The 18,480-nt window shown below is 41.7% G+C and overlaps 2 protein-coding genes across 4 annotated transcripts; both read left to right on the plus strand.

Annotated features, from left to right (window-relative positions):
- The first annotated feature begins 699 nt into the window (after positions 1–699).
- On the plus strand, positions 700–8,537 carry plpp5 (phospholipid phosphatase 5). Of its 2 annotated transcripts, none has more exons than XM_069707786.1 (8): positions 700–860; positions 1,827–1,949; positions 2,069–2,177; positions 2,597–2,687; positions 2,808–2,871; positions 2,973–3,097; positions 3,406–3,576; positions 4,462–8,537. In XM_069707786.1, exons 2-8 carry the CDS (start codon positions 1,879–1,881, stop codon positions 4,629–4,631), a joined length of 801 nt encoding a protein of 266 aa, XP_069563887.1. In that variant the 5' UTR covers positions 700–860; positions 1,827–1,878; the 3' UTR covers positions 4,632–8,537. The 2 variants fall into 2 exon arrangements, with proteins under 2 accessions (XP_069563887.1, XP_069563888.1); XM_069707787.1 differs by having other exon boundaries at positions 1,830–1,949.
- Positions 8,538–9,463: 926 nt separating this feature from the next.
- Positions 9,464–18,265, plus strand: cdc45 (CDC45 cell division cycle 45 homolog (S. cerevisiae)). Of its 2 annotated transcripts, XM_069707794.1 has the most exons (19): positions 9,464–9,624; positions 9,777–9,836; positions 10,472–10,564; positions 10,658–10,795; positions 11,095–11,244; positions 11,348–11,406; positions 11,489–11,537; positions 12,458–12,519; positions 12,609–12,659; positions 12,782–12,901; positions 12,992–13,123; positions 13,233–13,331; positions 13,409–13,570; positions 13,725–13,863; positions 14,061–14,144; positions 14,232–14,350; positions 15,414–15,490; positions 15,931–16,018; positions 16,543–18,265. In XM_069707794.1, the coding sequence occupies exons 1-18, from the start codon at positions 9,574–9,576 to the stop codon at positions 15,993–15,995; spliced, it is 1,710 nt and encodes a 569-aa protein (XP_069563895.1). In that variant the 5' UTR covers positions 9,464–9,573; the 3' UTR covers positions 15,996–16,018; positions 16,543–18,265. The 2 variants fall into 2 exon arrangements, with proteins under 2 accessions (XP_069563895.1, XP_069563894.1); XM_069707793.1 differs by lacking the exon at positions 16,543–18,265 and having other exon boundaries at positions 15,931–16,479.
- The last annotated feature ends 215 nt before the right edge of the window (positions 18,266–18,480 follow it).

The following is an 18,480-nucleotide window of genomic DNA, read 5'->3' on the forward strand; positions in this document are numbered from 1 at the left end:
GAGGATTTGGTGAATAACACAGTGAGCCAGATAAGGGGCTTGTTTACGTGGCTGTAATAGTTATTGTTTTTACCATATGTCTACCATGCAGATGACAGTTAAGTAAAAATGTCACAAACAAATCAAATTTAAATTTACTGGGAAAAACATCAACATGTGTGAAAATAATCTCGAATGCAAGTTTGAAAGGGAGCAAAAGTGTGTTTGAGTTAATGATGAGGGATTTCCTACATGGTTCTTTACCATGTTGGACTAAAAGTAAATATATTCATGTATGTCTTTCTAAGGGGAGTTAAACAACGAAAATGTAACACGTTGTCGAGTTAGTAAACTACAAATGGAGTACATTTGACAGCTAAATTAAAAAAAAAAAAAAAAAAAATCAGTGTTTGCCTCTAGGTGGCATCTTTAACGTGACGTGGCTTCTTGCATCCACATGTCAAGTCAGATAAATTATCTACAAGACCATTTCCGGTTTATAAATCACCGCAGGTTTAACCGTTTTTTTTTTTGTTTTTTTTAACAATTTCAACACGGAAACAACAATAGAAGATACCACACACAAAACAATATGCGTGATACCGTGCACACAGGAGACGTTTCACGCCATGAAATACCGTTTCCACCAAGTCGGCGCAGACCTTTATTTTGAAACTCACACCGGATGTGGATGTTGTTTCCGCTCGCTTCAAGCAGCGCTCATCTCCTCCTCATCCCTGTTTCCTCCCAAGTCCTCAAATGCACGATTTCCCCTGTCGGCAAAAAACAGAGGATGCCAAGGCCTGGTTCACGTTAACGGAATATGTTAATATGACGACAAGGAGATAAAAAAACAACAACAACAACCAGGCCTGTTTGAGGTTAGTGACGGACTTGTTGTTCCTTGTCTGACAACGCGGAAATAGGCCAGATGTCTTGTTTGACAGATGCTGGGTTAGCGTAGTGTGCTAACATCTGGTTCTTGCAGAGCGCAGGCTTGTGATGCTGTCTTATTGTCCTGAGTGCTGACAGGCGGTGTTTCCAACTAAGGGATCATTTAAAAAAAACAAAAAAAAACCGGCTTAATGTTTTATCCGGTTAAATAGCAGCTCCTGGATATGTGCATCACCTGGAGGTGGAGGGCACAGGTGCAGCATGTTGGCCTTCATTTTACATTTTATATTTTTAGACGGGGCAGGAGCCACAGGGTGAATACTGACACGTGTTTAACATGATTTTTGCCAGAGTCAAAAGACGTGGAGATATATTGTGTAAAGAAAAACAAAAACAATCCTTGTTTGCTTGGTGTTTTCCTCTCTTCCTGTTTGAGGTGAGTGTACATTAAGGGACAAAGGTCTTTGACTGCTGCTGAGGTGGGACTGTAAAGGTCAAAAAAGGTCAAAGGTGAAATTTCCTGTGACACTGGATTTTATTCTTGACCGTGTTCAAATGAAGCGATGCACTCGTATGTTTCTTTTAGACGACCAGGATGTTTCCCCTTCTTTACCCTGACACTACATTTTCAAAGTCAGGATAATATTACGTACCATTTAGTTTCGCGTGTACTTTCCTCACACAGTCCTGAAAAGAAGTGCTTCAGGAAAAAAAAAAAGACTGAAAACACCCGTGAGGGTGTGAAGGGCTTTTGAACTGCTGTAACTTCTTCCTTATTGTCCCACACAAACACAAACACGGACACGTCTGCAGTGAGGTTTGATCGACCGATGTGGGAGAGTGGCTTACTTCTCATAAAAATTAATCATTTGTGCAAAGTAATGGACGTGAACACGTGTAACTGAAGTGATTATAACATAATATTCTCTCCTCGATTTCCTATTTCCTAAAAGAAGATGGAGTGATGACGTTTGCTGTTGACTGAAGTCCATTTTGAGAAAAATCATGAAGCGGAGGCTGCTGCGTGGCTTCCTGTCGGAAATCTCCATCCGATTGGCGCTGCTGCTCGTGTTCCTGTAAGTTACGCGTTTCCTGCGAAGCATACCTGTCGATGCACGGTATCTAAAAGTCAAACATTATTTTTCTTTGTGGAAAAACTCAAACATCAACGTAACATTGTTTGTGCTACTCTCAGTGTGACGGAGCAGATTGCTCCTTTCTACCGTGAGATCCAGGCGGAGGAGATGTGGCTGTATAAATTCCATCGTGTGGCGAGAGACCACGTGCCCACCTCGCTCATGTTTGTAAGTGTCTCTGCTTGCTTCTGAGATAAACTGGAGTAGAATAAGTCCGGTTGCACGACGGTCGCTTGACACCGCAGTGGATTTTCTCACAACCCGGCTCAAGGCTGGACAACAAATGGGAGAATCACACACAAATCCAAAGAGAAAAGAGTGTTTACTAAAGTAAACTAAGTGACTCGGACTCCTCTGTTCCTGGTTGAGTTGCATTGTGGGTAATGTAGGTGTCATGTTTTGACAAGCAAGAAGAATGCATGGGATAGTGATGATGGCATCTCTGGTTCTGCTGCATCACTTTTGATGTCTTTTTAATCCAATCTATCGTTGTTCTAGGATGTGATACTAAATTGGGGAACTGCTCTTATAAAATTGGCTTTTATGGACTAGTTGTTATTCTCTCCTCTTTTTTTTGTTGGTATCAGAGTGTGGCGGTTTTCACCCCGCTGATTGTAATCCTGGCTTTCACCTTCCTGAATAAGGCGGAGCGTGGAGATCTGAAAGAAGCCTCTCTGGGTAAGAAACAGCACGTGCAGACGGGTTTTTCATCAACAATTTAAAAAAAAATAGGTCAACTAGCTTTTTGGGTTGACTTGTCTTTTTCACGGTTCAGTTGTGTTTCCTCCTGTCATCCAGCTGTGACTCTGACTCTGGTGCTGAACGGAGTTTTCACCAACGTCATCAAACTTGTTGTTGGCAGGTGAGCGGAGTCCATCACATAGCAGAGCAAATGTTTAGTCAGTGTTAGAGAGCCTAACTTGGTCCTCTATGTCTCCTCTGTCTGTTCGTCTCTTCTCTCAGGCCGCGACCAGACTTCTTCTACCGCTGTTTCCCAGACGGTCAGATGAACCTGGAGCTGCGCTGCAGCGGTGACCCAGATGTCGTCATAGAGGGCAGAAAGAGCTTTCCCAGCGGACACTCTTCCTGTAAGAGGCTTTCATGGTCAATTATGCTTGTGTAGCTGGTACATTTTACATCAGCAGGCAACAAGAAAAGCAAAACAAATGCACATAGTGAGGCAGGAGGGCCTACATCTTGAAATAGAGGTACTAAGTGTGTTTTTGCCTTCAGGCTCCTTTTGTAGTTGTACGAGCAAGAGACCATCCTGTGTAACTCTAAAAAGCCTCTCTTGAGCTCTGATCCACTGCTCCTCTTCACTTTGTTCTTTTCCCTGACTTCTCTGTTTATAAAACGTCCTCTGATTAACCTTCCCATCCTTTCTCCTCGGTCCCAGTTGCCTTCGCAGGATTGGGTTTCACGGCGCTGTACCTGGCAGGGAAGCTGCGCTGCTTCAATGCAGTAGGCCAAGGCAGAGCGTGGCGGCTGTGTGCCTTCCTCACCCCTTTACTCATCGCGACTGTGATCGCCCTCTCCAGAACCTGCGACTACAAGCACCACTGGCAAGGTCAGAGTCAAAGCACTGCTCGGCAACAGAATCGGGGCGTGCTCGATGTACGGAAACAGGAACTGGATTCAGTCTGACCACCGCACCATGTAAAAAAAAAAAGAATCCATTAGCTTACTTAGTTGACAAATTGTAGGGAATGTTGTAGAGCAGAGGTCTCCAGCCTGTAGCTTGCGAGCTGCCAGCAGCTCGCCACCCGTTTCCAGGTAGCGCGCCGCAGTTTCAAACAACTTGCAGTATTTCCCATATATAGACTTACTTGGGCGGGCGGCACAGCATTTTATATTTACTAATTTTATAACCTGTCCGAGAGAACGACATAAAATTAAAAGAAAGAGAAGACTGCAACGCGTAACATGTGAACTACAGGGAATGTGAAGTGATGTGATGCGCTGATATGTGGACAGACAGAAAAAGACATTGTTTTGTTTTCTATGAAAGCTGAGAGTAGTGTGAGCCTCATCGATTGGAAAAAGTAAACGAAGGGCATACAGAAAACAACATGCACATGCTGTTGACTTGAAGCTATGATGTGATTTGTGTTACAAAATGTCTGTGAAGAGTATCACTTTGTTACTGTTCACATAAAAGCTTATTCAGCTGATTTGGGTGGAGCTCAACTATGTTAATTAATGTTATTAAACATGAGCTCTCGCACGCTTTCATTTTGTCAAAGTAGCTTTCGGAGGAAAAAAGGCTGGAGACCTCTGGTGTAGAGACAAATGGCAAATAAATTCAGGATAAAAATAATTATTTGCAGTTTAATGCACTCAGTTTTTTTTTTCCATCGTGTCCCGTCTTTGTTGCAAGCTCGAGAAAAAGGTACAACTCGGTGTGAACTTCGATTTAGTTCCTTGTGTGTATTCCCGCCTCTCCTTCATGTAGATGTGTTGGTGGGGTCTCTGCTGGGTCTCGCCTTCGCCTGGCTGTGCTACAGGCAGCACTACCCTCCACTTCAGGACGTGGACTGCCACAGACCTCTGCGTCACAGAGAGACTGTTCCCGCTGCACAGGAGCGCAAGCTGGCCAACTCCAACTACATCCTGCCCCTGTAGAACTGCTCTCACCGCATTATACTCTGTACTGGTGTCCTTCATTCAGGGGTACACAGTAATCCTTGTGGTTTTGTTTTCACATCTCTAGGGCTGGGCAGCACGTCAATATTTATTGTTTATCGTCAATCATTGCAACTGTATTGTGGGACTTTTATTTCGTGTTTGTGACACATGATACACAGTTTGTTTTCTGAACTGACATTACAGCGTACTTACTGTCTTTACTCAACGTAATGACGCAAATGTCTCTTAAATGGCTTCGGTAACACTTGAGAGCTTCATTAGCACATTAACAGTGCAATGCAGTGGACATCCACCACACGTGTATTTCCAAATCTACAAAGCTGTCGTAACATACAGGATATGTCACTATTAGAGGGTGTCTTGGCACTGTTTTCCATGAGGCCCAGCTCTGCACACGCTGTGTATTGTGCCTATAGATCACATACTTCAACTACTCGCAGCAGCTGAGCAGGTTAACGACACAACCACTGCACTAATCGTCCACTGCCTGTCAGTCTCTGGCTCGGCTGTTGTGAAACAGTTTCTCATGTAGGGTCACTATTTTGTGATTGTTTTGTAAACTTGCAACTTTTTAAACAAGCAGGGTTTCACAACAAGGAAAGATACCTGTACTCTCTGTTTGATGTCTGTGCATCGATGTTCGTATCGACCTTAAGGAACAATATACAATGTACTTGGGGTGCGGAAGATCAAAGCTCAAAGGCTCACTTCAGGGTTTCCCAAAGGTTCACAAATTACAACGTGATTGGTGCAGCGTGTGACTGATGTGCATAAAGACACTCGTGCAGTTTAGAGAGGGAGAGTGTCTCCCAGGTTATTTTCTGTGACTACAATATACGGACGTCCCCTAAACGTCTCTCATGCGGGCTACGGTAGACGCTACTTAGAAGCATCTAGTCCTCACTCAGTCACTGCAGCGCACACAGTTCAGACAGGTGTGTGGCCAAAACTGATTTAAAAACAGTGAAATAGTGCTTTCTAATGTAAGATTTAGTGAAGGTGAAGCTCATTCATTTTGCTCTACCTGCGCTGGTTTTAATCTATCTGTAAGAACCGCCCTGGTAGAGATGCACTCGATAAGGTTTCAGAATTTTCTGCCACATCGGATGTTCTTAAGTTTTTGAATCTGGCTCGTGTCGTGACGAGACAGAACGAACACCAGGAACAGACGACGTCGGCTCTCTCTAGAGGGTCAACGGCCTTTCCTACTTATCCTGCCGGCTCAAGGATTAAAATAGCACAACACGACCTCTCGGAACTTTAGAGATGCATATTGATCACCTGTTACCATCTGACATAACTTCACATTTAACATCACACGGCGACACGCGAGGCTGCTACATTGGCTGAGGAAGATGATGAGACCTTTGAGCTTTGACTCCCTTCAACATGTAATAATTGATTTGTCAGGAAAACTGGGGAAGTATGAGGAGTCCGTATGGGTCATATGGACACAATTCTTTGTCCTGGTGCATATTATTGTGTCAAAATATTGTTTGGACGGTTAATTTTTTTGCTGCCTCTGTTGAAATCTTTCTGTCTTCCTCTGGTATAATTTAAACGTTTCCATTCACAAATTCTTTGACAGATAGCAGAAAAGAGTTGCTATGCCTCATCCTCAGTGTAACACCCTCATGTAGCAGGGCCACTCTTCACTTCTCAGTTTCTCCAGTGCCTGTTGTACTTTAAATGATTATCTCATCTCTGCTCCATCTGGACAGCACATCTGATCATATTATCACAAGTAAGCATGACCGTAACAGAGCTACGAGAGAAATGTTTTCCTGCGTCGGTTGTCTGAGGCTTACTGTAGGTCTGGGTTGTGGGACTGCACACCGAGCCCTCCTCTGCCGACTCGTGCGGCCCCGTCCTCAGTTTGAATGTTCACCGCGGGTGGAGCGAGTAGCGTGCCGGGTTGGTTTCTGGAGTGACGGTGGAGCCAGATCTTTTTGATGAACCGGAGTGGGGTTGGTCTGTAACCTTTCCAGGTGTTGGTGCTATAGCCTCCCAGTGCTCCTGCTGGTCAGGTTTTCTGTCCTGTTAATAGTTGTACTGGCACGCAAACTTTAAGTGGTTTGTTGTTTCGGATTTCATCGACTTTAATTTAAGACGGTGAATGACGCAGTTTGTGGTTCATTTTGAGTTTGGCTTCTGTCTTCTGTTTTGTCCTTTTAATCGTGTTTTGAAGGTTGGTTTTACAGTGAAAATAGCTTCATATTTACACTTTACATTAACCATTTTTTCCAGGTTGAACCATGTTTCCGTTTGTGTGTGAAATCAGCCAAAGTTTTACAGGGTCAAAGCACTTTTGCTTGTCGCTGTGAGCCGAGCGTAGAGCAGCTGGATCACAGTGGCTTCAGACCAAACTTGGCAGAAAAAAAAACAACAGATAAATTTGTGCCTTTTGTTTACAACATTACTCTATTAATCTCCGTTATGAATGAAGTATATGCTGCATGTTACAGTGTATGCTCTCTCATGTTCTGATTCGTTACTTTTTTTTTATTATTGTTTCAGGTTTCATTGTATTCACTCGTGAAGATAAGACACAAGGTTTAAATGTGGCATGCTGCCTTTCTTTACCTCAGAAAAAAAAAAAACGTAATTGCTTTTCATAAGTTTTATCGTTAACGGATTCAGATGTGAAGATGTCTGTGTGGGGAGAATTTTCAACAGAGTGACGGGGAGAAGAGGAGAAAAGCTTTCACTTTGAGACCTTTAACACAAATAATATCTGAACTTTCTCGGTCAGTCTTACAGGTGTTTTTTTTTTCAATGATGTACAGGTGTATTTAATTTTGAGGCATGTAGGAGTTTACTTGAATTTTGAATATTTGTTACCGGTACTTTAAATGTGAGGATCGTGAAATTGGGAATCATGGTTGTGGGGTTTCTGGGGGAGTTTTCAGACAGAAAAATCTAAGTTCATTAGACTCTGCTGCATTTTGATAAAATCCTGCATGTTTCACAGCTAAAGGGCAACATGTTTCCCTCAATACTTCCATTCATTCTTTTGATTAATGTGATTTTCAGATGTTTGTGGATCATATCTGGTCTTCTTCAGATCTACTGTCATGACGAGGAATTATACTAAAACCTGCCTGTTTTCTTTCTTTATGTCATGCTCGTCAGAATTTGACTTGGCACGTACAACCATATAGCAGCTGCTCATGCAGACACATCCTGATAGTCAATGTTGTGATGCTTTTAATGAATTTTACTGTGACACTAAATTATGTTTTGAAAGAATCTTTCAATACACATGGTCCTTTGCATATTTTCTTTTGGCTCGGCTGTCCTGGTTATAGATACAAGTGATAATTAATAGTAAAATACAGCCACAAAATAAGTTTTAAACAAATATCAACATCACAATATGAAACTGTTTGGGCTGCAGCAATGAATGTTTGCAGAATAGCAGAATTTACAAATGCAGTTTCTGTTTTATAGCTGCAATCTGATTCTTTACATATTAGTAGCTATTGTAAAGGGAAGGCATTTCCTACTGCAAGTATAAATACCGTATGTATTTTAACTAGAGGGAATGTGACACTTCATATCAAAATGAGCGCTGGAGCAATCCTTTACAATTCTTCACTGGATTTGAACAATATTGAGGATTGTAATCCGATAAAATTGATGATTGATTAGATTGATTGAAAGGGACATCATAGTGTGTTTGTGGTCCAGAATTTAGGATTGCTTTTCCTCTTAAGAAATCATTTGACTGTATTTTCTGTAAATGTGATTTTCCAAAGTAATGGATGACCAGGACAAAGAATGTTGATCAGATATATGATTCATGTGACAAACTGACGTGCTCTGAAGACCCGTGCAAAACTTAATCTTTGATTTCAATAAAATTTCAACTTGTTTTATTAATAGTTTACCCAGTGTCATTAATGACAGATCAAAATTAAATACAGTATGTTTCTGTAGGTTTGACCATGTGAGCCAAAGTGCTGCACAGATAGATAATGTTAAAGTCCTAATCATGTAATGTAAATTAATGAATTAGTTATGTGACAAATTATTCTTCTATATCTCAGTCAATAATAATGTGTCCTCTGGCCTTGATGTCCTGCTATGAGTAAGTCTGGAAGCAGCATGTGGGATTATTACACTCATAATGCAAATGGTTGTGTTCAGAATATTATTAATTTTATTACAGAATTATATTTATTGATGCGTTAATGTGTACTCTGTAGCATTGCCACTGGTAAAAATGGGATTCTTGTAATTACTTTATATACAGTCAGGTAGCTTGTCTTTGTAGCTTTTCTTTGTCTATAATAATACCTCAGTAAATTTAGCCTTATTAGCCTATTATTAATTTTAATCTAAAAGTCCAGTCTAAAATGCACTATTTACCTCTGAAATGTATTGGAGTAGAAGAAGAAAATAGCATCAAATGGAAAAATAGAGTACAAGTACTTCAAAATTGTACTTGAATATAATATATATACATGTATACTCTCCACCACTGCCTCTGCATTTCTAGACTCTTCACTAGAGCCCTGACAGGTGTTCACTCCCCTGCTGAGTTCTCAACGGCTTTGTGGGGGACATTAATATAAAACTGTAATTTCTTTACCAAAGTTCACAGAATTTGTGCTCCGAGAAAAACTATTTTTGCAGGAACTTGTGTAGTTTGCTGATTTGTGTTCTTTGTTTCTGCGCAGCTTTGTTTTCTGAACATGGTGGGCGTGTCCTTACGCGTTTGACGTACCCAATTGTCCACCCACGTGATTGGCTGGAAGTGACGTATAGATTTGGCGCCACATTTCCAACAAGGAGTACAAGCGCCACAGTCTGCAGCAATAAAGCCCCGAGACTGACAGGAAACCAAAATAAGCTGCTGCTCATGCCGCTTTAACATTATATCGCATCTTAGACGGTTTTAATCGACACTCGGAAAATGTTCGTCACGGACGTAAGAAAGGACTTTTATGAAGTTGTTGCCAACCAGGTGGGTGTTTTTTGTGTGTTTTTGGGCTCACTAACATGAGGTTTGTTAGCTCGCTGACTTTAACCGAGGCGGGCTCACGTCGCTCAGCGGACGGGAAGCTTAACGTCAGATATCCTGAGATATTAAAAACGGTGACTTTACTTTGCTTTCAGAGAGTCGCTCTCCTGGTGTCAGCGGACGTGGACGCCCTCTGCGCCTGTAAGATACTGCAGGTAAGCTGCTGTGCTAACTGGTAGCCCGCTGTTCGCTCCTTCACTGCTCGGGCTCAGATAGCCTGTTTTTGTTGGTTTATATTTAAATTCAATATTTTGTTCCTGTGTGTTTATAACCATCAGCTTAACGTGTTGTCTGATTTATTAACATTGCTGTAGTCTTATCTCCCTTATTTAAAGTAACTACATTAAGTCATATGTTACTTTTGCAGCTCCTTTCTATAATGGTGGATTTTGGTTGTAATAACTAACATGTAGACTTTCAAATAAAGGTCATATTTAAAGGATCTGTTAATGCTTGTAAACATGAGGGGGAAAAAAGAAAAAAAAACGCATGTCCCAGCAGTATCTCTTTCACCTGAGGACAACAGATCATACTGGGATGTTGAGCAAGCTGCCACATTTAGATTTTCACAAACTGATGACGTTTTAATTATGAATATTAAACTGTACGGTTCGTTAGTTTGACTAAGAGCATGTGGTAAATGTATTAATGAATATCTACATGAATTACTTTCATATTTGTCTATAAAGTTTCTCTTGGACTCTCACTTCAGGTACTCAAGGTTCAGTGTTTTCAGTGGTTCGAAGATTAATTAAACAATCATTTCTTCATCTGTTTGTGGCTTTATTAGGCGCTCTTTCACTGTGACCAGATCCAGTACACACTTGTGCCAGTTACAGGCTGGCAGGATCTCGGCACTGCGTTCCTTGAACACAAAGAGCAGGTAGAGTTGAAACAAACCTGAGCTTACACCTGAATATATGACAGAAGGAGAAACTGAACTAAACACGTTATTATGGTTTGTGTTGTGTTGCAGTTTCGATACTTTGTTCTTATCAACTGTGGAGCAAATGTTGACCTCCTTGAGATGCTGCAGCCAGATGATGACTCCATCTTCTTCATCTGTGACACTCACCGGCCTGTAGATGTCGTCAATGTCTACAATGACACCCAGGTGACGTATAATGGTCTCGGGGGTTTCCCTAGCTGTCTGAGGGGGCATCAGTCTGACTTACAATATTTATTTTTTCAATGCTCTGTTATAAAAATAATAGTCACTAAATATTGTTAAAACAAAGCTTGTATGTATTCATGCATCTGACCTTCATCATTGATTAATTGAAGTCTTCTGCACCGGACGTTTGCTGTGACGGATAACGTTTTTTAAATCACATCAGTCGAAGCTTTGCAGCCTAAATTATTCCTCTCTTGAGGAAGTGAACATTACATTAACTCCTGTCATCTCCACCACAGATAAAGCTGCTGATCAAACAGGATGATGACCTGGGTGTCCCCTCGTATGATGATATCTTTCAAGATGAAGATGATGAGGGAGGAGATGACTCTGGAAATGAGAGCGTTGAAGGCTCGGAGCCGTCTGATAAACGGAGGAGATTTGATGAGGTAGGTGTTTCACAGAATTGGTCGACCCGACAGAAGTGAAGCAGGAGAGTTGTCGACCTGCCTGTGATGCTTGTATCACTGGGTTGTAATTGTGTCATCACAGGGGGCAGTCGAGAGGAGAATTGAAAGACAGCGAGCGAGGAGGGAGTGGGAGGCACGAAGGTGAAGTGGTTTTAATAAGCTATTGGTATTTTGGTTTTTAAATAGACGTACAGTAAATTTGAACGTTTGACTCATTTCACAGGAGGGAAATCTTGTTTGACTACGAGCAGTATGAATACCATGGAACCTCTGTGAGTACGCTGCTTTCACTTCTTTCTTTTTTTAAATTCTTTCCTGGTAGGCTCACATAGCCAAACCTGTCTCGACTGTGTTGTGCCAGCGCAGGAGAATAGTCTGGCTACAACGAGGCCTGTCACAGTTATTACATAATCACCTGATCACAAAAATGTCATTTTTCCATCAATATCTCCGCATCATTTTCCACCATTCAAAGTTCAACTGGCAATTTTTTTAGGATGTCATCTCGTCTTCTGTTGTGGTTTAATGTCACATGAGTAGAGTTAGTGCCACTGAATGTTTATCTGGAGGCGCTTGACCTTCTTACGTCAAACAGAAGACATTTCCATGAAAATGTATTTACTTGAACGTCATGGATTTAGTTGCAAGCCCGTCACCTCAGCCTATAAGTGGCTCTTCTTTTTTATAAGGTGTATGTATATTATTAAACTAAAACAGAAAAAGACAATTAACCGGTTAATCACAGTTGTGTTTTTTTTGTACAATGATCACCAACTTCAACATGATTGTGAAAGCCTAAGCTGAGACTATATCATTCAGGGGAAAAAGAACACTCTGGCTTGTTTGGATTTCGTTAAACCCATCACGTCTCGGGGGGAGCTAAGCCCAGAATACATTTGCAAAATAGTTTTGGGGGGAATTTGATTAAGTGGTGAGCCCAGCTCTGGCATTAAAACCATCCAAATGCCAAAACTTGCCATTTTCAGCATGTAGGTTGCGCCCGGGATGTTTCAAAATGGTAACAAACAGATGGGAGGAGAATGTCGACTAACATAGTCAGTGGCACCCCAGATGACCTCTCAGCTCCCTTTCCCTTTGCTTAGATTTGTTTGACTTTGGTTTCAGATGCTCTTTTACTGTTTGTAAATGAATCCCTGAATACAAATGTTTCTTGATGTGTTTCTTCTGTCAGGCTGCGATGATGTTTTTTGAGCTTGCGTGGGTTTTGACCAAAGACACCAAGGACATGCTCTGGTGAGCTTTCTGATTACATTTTATTTTTGAAACAATATAAACATTACTGGAATGCACAGTGAACTGTACAGACTGTTTTCTCTTTGCAGGTGGGCTGTCATTGGGCTGACAGACCAGTGGGTTCATGATAAAATCACACAGTAAGAATGTCTTCAGTATTTCAAAACAATTAATAAAAACACATTGAACTGCTTCACAGAGGGACTGTGTTTGTATCAGGTTGTTGTTCTGAACTCTTCTTGCCTGTCTTGTTCCTTTTCAGTATGAAGTACGTAACCGACATCGCCACAATGCAGCGACATGTTTCCCGACACAACCACCGAAACGAGGACGAGGAGAACTCGCTCTCCATCGACTGTATGAGGATCTCTTTCGAATACGAGTATCCTTAATTCACCTGATGTTTGACTTTATTGATCTTTATATCCTAGCTTGTTATAAAATAAAAATTCTCCTTGACCTTCTGCTCCAGCCTGCGTCTAACGCTCTACCAGCACTGGTCTCTGTACGAGAGCATTTGTAATTCCTGTTACACTTCCTGCAGCTTCAAGCTTTGGACTTTAAATGGACAAAAGAAACTGCAGGAGTTCTTAGCTGACATGGGGTACGTGCCCTGAAACCTACCAGCAGTGGTGCTCTTTTATTGAGTGGAAGTTTTTTTTTTTTTTTTTACTAAATAATACTTTGTGTGTGTGTGTCTGTGGTTGTAACAGGTTACCTCTGAAACAAGTGCGACAGAAATTTAATTCCATGGACATGTCAATCAAAGAGAACTTGAGGGACGTCATCGAAGAGTCCTCTAATAAATACGGGTATGAACGAGACTTGAAGACACACTTGCTGTCACTAAGTTTCCTTTATATATATTTATTTTTCTCCTCTTCATCAGTATGAAGGACATCCGTGTGCAGACGTTCAGCGTTCACTTTGGCTTTAAGAACCGTTTCCTGGCCAGCGACATGGTGCACGCTACGACCGCCCTGCTGGAGAGCACTGAGAAAGATGAGGGCGACAGCGACAACTTCATCAAGGCTCTGGATTCCCTTTCCAGGTGTGTGGAGGAAAGTTTTAGTTGGTTCACAGCAAAAAAAACATAATGTGCTCACATTTCTTTGAAAAATGTGGACGACCAGGACTGCTCTTGTTTTTTTTACAAGCTGTAAAATGTTTGTGAAATAATGTTTTCCACGTCTTTGTCTGTGCAGAAGTAACCTTGAGCGTCTACACTCAGGCATTGACCTGGCTAAGAAGAAGCTGATGGCCATCCAGCAGACTGTAGCCAGCTGCATCTGTACAAACCTCATCCTGTCGCAGGGACCCTTCCTCTACTGCTACCTCATGGAGGTACGAGTGTTTGGATGCCTAATACGCGTGTGTGTGTGTGTGTGTGTGTGTGTGTGTGTGTGTGTGTGTGTGTGTGTGTGTGTGTGTGTGTGTGTGTGTGTGTGTGTGTGTGTGTGTGTGTGTGTGTGTGTGTGTGTGTGTGTGTGTGTGTGTTAGTAGTGAATCCCACTCTCCTCCTCCCGCTCTTTCATCTGTAGGGAACACCTGATGTGAAGCTCTTCTCGAAGCCCATGGCCTTGACTCTGCTCTGCAAGTACCTCCTGAAGTCTTTTGTCCACTCGGTGAGCTCCTGAATACGATCAGAGATGATTCGGTGTGTGAAGGAACAGTTTTCCAGTCCTCCACTTACGCTGTCTTGGTTTCTTTAGACACGGAATAAACGCTGCAAACTGCTTCCACTCATCATGGCTGCTCCTAAGGATGTGGAGAAGGGAACTGTCCTTGTTGTGGGGATCCCACCGGAGTCTGACACGTCTGACAAGAAGAAGTAAGATCTCACAGTGAGCCGTAGCTCTTGGGGAAGAAAAAAAAAAATAAGCAGCTTAAATCACTTTCTTTTCTTCTTTTTTTCCTATTTAATATTTAACTTTAGAGAATTAACATTTGTGCCATATAGTTAAATATTCCAAGTCTGATATAGTTTTTTTTTTGGAAGGAATGCGAAGTCTGTTTCTGTTTTACACCTACAATGTGTCAACACTGCCGAACCACACAACATTTTAATAATCATTTCTTCATCATTACAAATATGTACATGATAATACAACATCAGACTAGTAAAACATGCCGCTTCCAGTTTCCCGGAATGCAACTTGACATATTCAAGTTGGCTTTTTTTGTTTTGTTTTGTTCCAACACGTCCTAAACCCAGAGATGTTCATTTAAATGTTCAGCAGATTTGAAGGATTTCTTTCTGAAATCAAATTCTGACAGAACTGAGATTCTTCTTATTGGCCCAGAAAGCTTGCACACACAGGTCAAGCTGTATCTCTGCACCATCACTGCAAAACAAAATATATTTTTGACTCTGACCTTATATCAGCAAGCTTGTGCAGTCCTGCGTTTCACCATCTAAATATATTTCGAAGATTAGACCTGTTTTATGTCTTAAAGATGCAAAGGTTGTTTTGCACACTCCTTATCTCATCTCGACTGGATCGCTGCAGAAATCTCTCAGCAGACTTCAAACTAAAATGTCACTTTTGGCAAGACTACACCAGCGACTCATTTGTTTTAGGACTGAATTTAAAATGTTGTTTATTTTTAAAGCTTTTCATGGCCCAGGCTCCAGACTAGTTACTCACCCGCTATCAGCCCTCTTTATTATCTTAAGAAACAGAAAGGTTTCAAAGTTTTGCATTAGTTAAGCTGGAACCTCTATGCATTTACTATTTTTGCCCAGAAAGCTATATAAATAATTCATATAAATTAATATCCTGTAAATTGTCTGTTTGAGGTCTAATTTCTTCAAAAACCTTCCCTCTCTGTTGTAAAGACCAGTTATTGCCTTGTTCACTCAACTCTTTTCTTTCTTTTCTCTGTCCTCCAAGTTTCTTTGGCCGAGCCTTTGAGAAAGCTGCTGAGAGCACCAGCTCCAGAACTCTTCACGACCATTTTGACACCTCAAGTAAGTAACCCAGTCATTTTCTGTTCTTGTGCGCACACTTATAAAACCTGAGTATTTATTTTTACAGAGGTGTCAGTCTCTTCTGTAGACACTAGGTGACAGCATTTCCTTTTTGTAACCTGCAGTTACACATTTAATTCATTTAGTTGAGTTAGCTGAGCGCCAGGCGTCATGAAACAAGTGGGACGCTCATAACCAGTATTTGCATTTCAACACAGGAGTCATGTTTCATGTGTAAAATACTATTTTTAGTATTTTCCACTCATTCCCACTTCCAATATTTATTTCCAAATTTCGTTTGCACGTGAGGATACAAAACATTTGCTTGTTCACTTTTCAAATTATGTGCAGAAAGTCGCCTCACTTAAAAAACTATGCTGGATAATGGATGTGTTCAGTTTCTTCTGGCTCTTATTTCTTAACTGTTTTTCTGTCTGCAGTAATCGAGCTGAAGACGGATGACAGAAGCAAGTTTCTGGACGCCCTCATCACTCTCCTGTCATGAGACTCGAGGGACTCGGAGGGAATGTGAGTGACGAGATTGATTCCACGTTCTTGGTTTGAACAGTCGGACCTGCTGCTGTTCAACTCTTCATGTTTGATGTGACTGAAATTAACCAGTCTCCTCACACATGTAAAGTGTCACCAGAACTTCATCCATGTTTTTGTTTTTAAAGGTTTTAATGGTTTTGTGTGTATATTGTACAGTCTTTTTTGTAAATGTGTGGAAGTATTGTTTTTGTTTTTAAATTCCCGTGTTTTTTTCCCCGTCTGTGTGAGTAGTTCACATCACTTTGCATTTTAAACATGATTAATAAATCCTTTTAAATTACTTAAATGCTTTGAACATCCCAGGTTACGTCCTTGGTTCTGTACAGATTCCATTAAATTCTTAATCTTTGATCTTATCAGGTGATATTAATCTTTTTATGCACCTGGACATTTCATGCTTTTTATTTATTTGGTTGTCATTGTCAACAAATGGGAATTCCCACTTTCCACAGAATTAACCTATTGTACCACACTTAATTTTTCTGTTGACCTATGTCTAGATCCGCCATTTACAAAGCAGGAGAGGCCCGAATCATTTCGTGAAAAGGAAACTGAACTTCTCATAAAACAAAGACCTGGCAGAGCATTGGCTGCTGGCAGTCCCAGCCGACGGGGGCAGAGAAAGTGATCCAAACTGATTACAGTCTTTTCATCTTGTGTTTTGTTTTGCTGACGCTCAACTTGTGTTTCCACAGAAAGTAAAACTGCTCTCACTATTTGTGTGACTGCCAGTAAAGGACCTGAGCTTTAATGAACTTAACATCTTCCCCTGAGCGCAGCTCGCTCATGTAGGGTAAAAGTGAGCGCTCTGACCTTGGCCCACATTGGAGAATGTAGGCCAGACCTCCTGGTGGTGTTTTTCTGCCGGTCCGATCCAGGGGAGAGTGATGGGGAAGGAGAGGCTGCTCTCTGCGGGGTGATTGAGATCCTTATCGCTCCTAGATCAGGATGAGATCGTGACCTTCGGGGTGAAGGGTGTTTGGGTGGTTTCACAGGAAAGAGCCTGAAACATACCACGGTCTGCATCGTGCTGCAACAGCGGACGTTAATGCAAACAGTCTTATTGTCAGGAGGACGCGCACGTCATCGTAGCTTAACTGTGAGGAATGCTGTACGTCTCACCGCTTCCTATATGACGCTTTACATCCACGAGGACATTGTTTACCGTCACAGTAGAGGGATGTTATCCAGAATTAATAATGCACCAAACTGTTGCTGAGGAAGCAAAGCAGTTTATTTTTAGACATATCATTAATTCAGAATAATGTACCTTCAGCAGCCTCTCTGTTTTTCATTGTTATTTTATGTTGCCTTCTTTTTTTTTTTTTTTTTTCCTGTGCAAGTCTGTGGAAGTTTGAACATGTTTAACCTGGCTGAGAAGATCTCACTACAAGATCCATTTAACTCCAAACTACAGGGTCCCACCGTGTGTGCCAGCTACAGTTTGTTTATATGTTGAAAAAACTAGCTCATGAACCAATGAGCTTACCAATGTGTGCATTGTAAAAAAAAAAAAAAAAAAAAAGAGAAGGATTTTAACTTGTATTTGAAGTCTAAAGAACCTCTGCTTCTGTGCTTTTATTTTGATTGACAGTTTCCCATGACACAAGTACAGTTACCATTTGCTGCCAGTGTAACAGCCAAAAATAGCGTTGTCACACTTGGCTCTCATTCAGGCATTTGTAAACGGGGTCTAGAATTAGATTAGTCTGCCTTTTTTGTTTAAAATTCAAGGTCATTTTCTTTCATTGGTTTCGTTTTGTATTTTTAGCCCTATCTCCACCTTCACTGGACTTTTTTTCATGTTTTTTTTTTTTTTAGTGCGTGGCGGCATTGTGTGCCACTGCACTCCTCCGTCATGATATGATAGTTTTTCAAGACGTGTAAAATAATCTTCTCTTTGTTGATGTTATGTTGTTGTTTTCCTTCTTATGTGATGTTCACCTGGTCAGCGAGCACAGACAGATGTACCTCCGTCCAGTCTCTTGAAGCTCCAGCGGTGCATCCACCTGTTGAGCCTGTCATTTGCCCCCCGCCCCCACCCCCTCTGCCATCAATCACTCTGCTCTCCATCCCCCCTCTTGCACCTCTGGTGAAGTGGGGCCACTGCCCTTTACGCAGCTCTGCATCTGAGGAATGTGGCATGCAACAGACCTGACGCGCACACACACACACACACACACACACACACACACACACACACACACACACACACACACACACACGCACACACACGCGCACCAGATCACACTGAGGGAAACATCTCCCCAAAGGCTCGATCATGCAGCCGGTGTGTGGATGTGCAGAACAGCTTTTTCCGAACAGTCTAAACAGTCGTGTTGCCTCAACAGGGGTGAGCTGCCCAGCGGGGCGTTGGGAGATGTTGGTGGAGTAGTAATGATGTGGCTGATGAGGGAGGGTAATATAGTTTCTGACTA

This window comes from Brachyistius frenatus, unplaced genomic scaffold, assembly GCF_029030835.1.
Source record: "Brachyistius frenatus isolate BFR_SWC_R1_liver_20210118 unplaced genomic scaffold, ASM2903083v1 Contig_72, whole genome shotgun sequence".
NCBI classification, from domain to species: domain Eukaryota; kingdom Metazoa; phylum Chordata; class Actinopteri; family Embiotocidae; genus Brachyistius; species Brachyistius frenatus.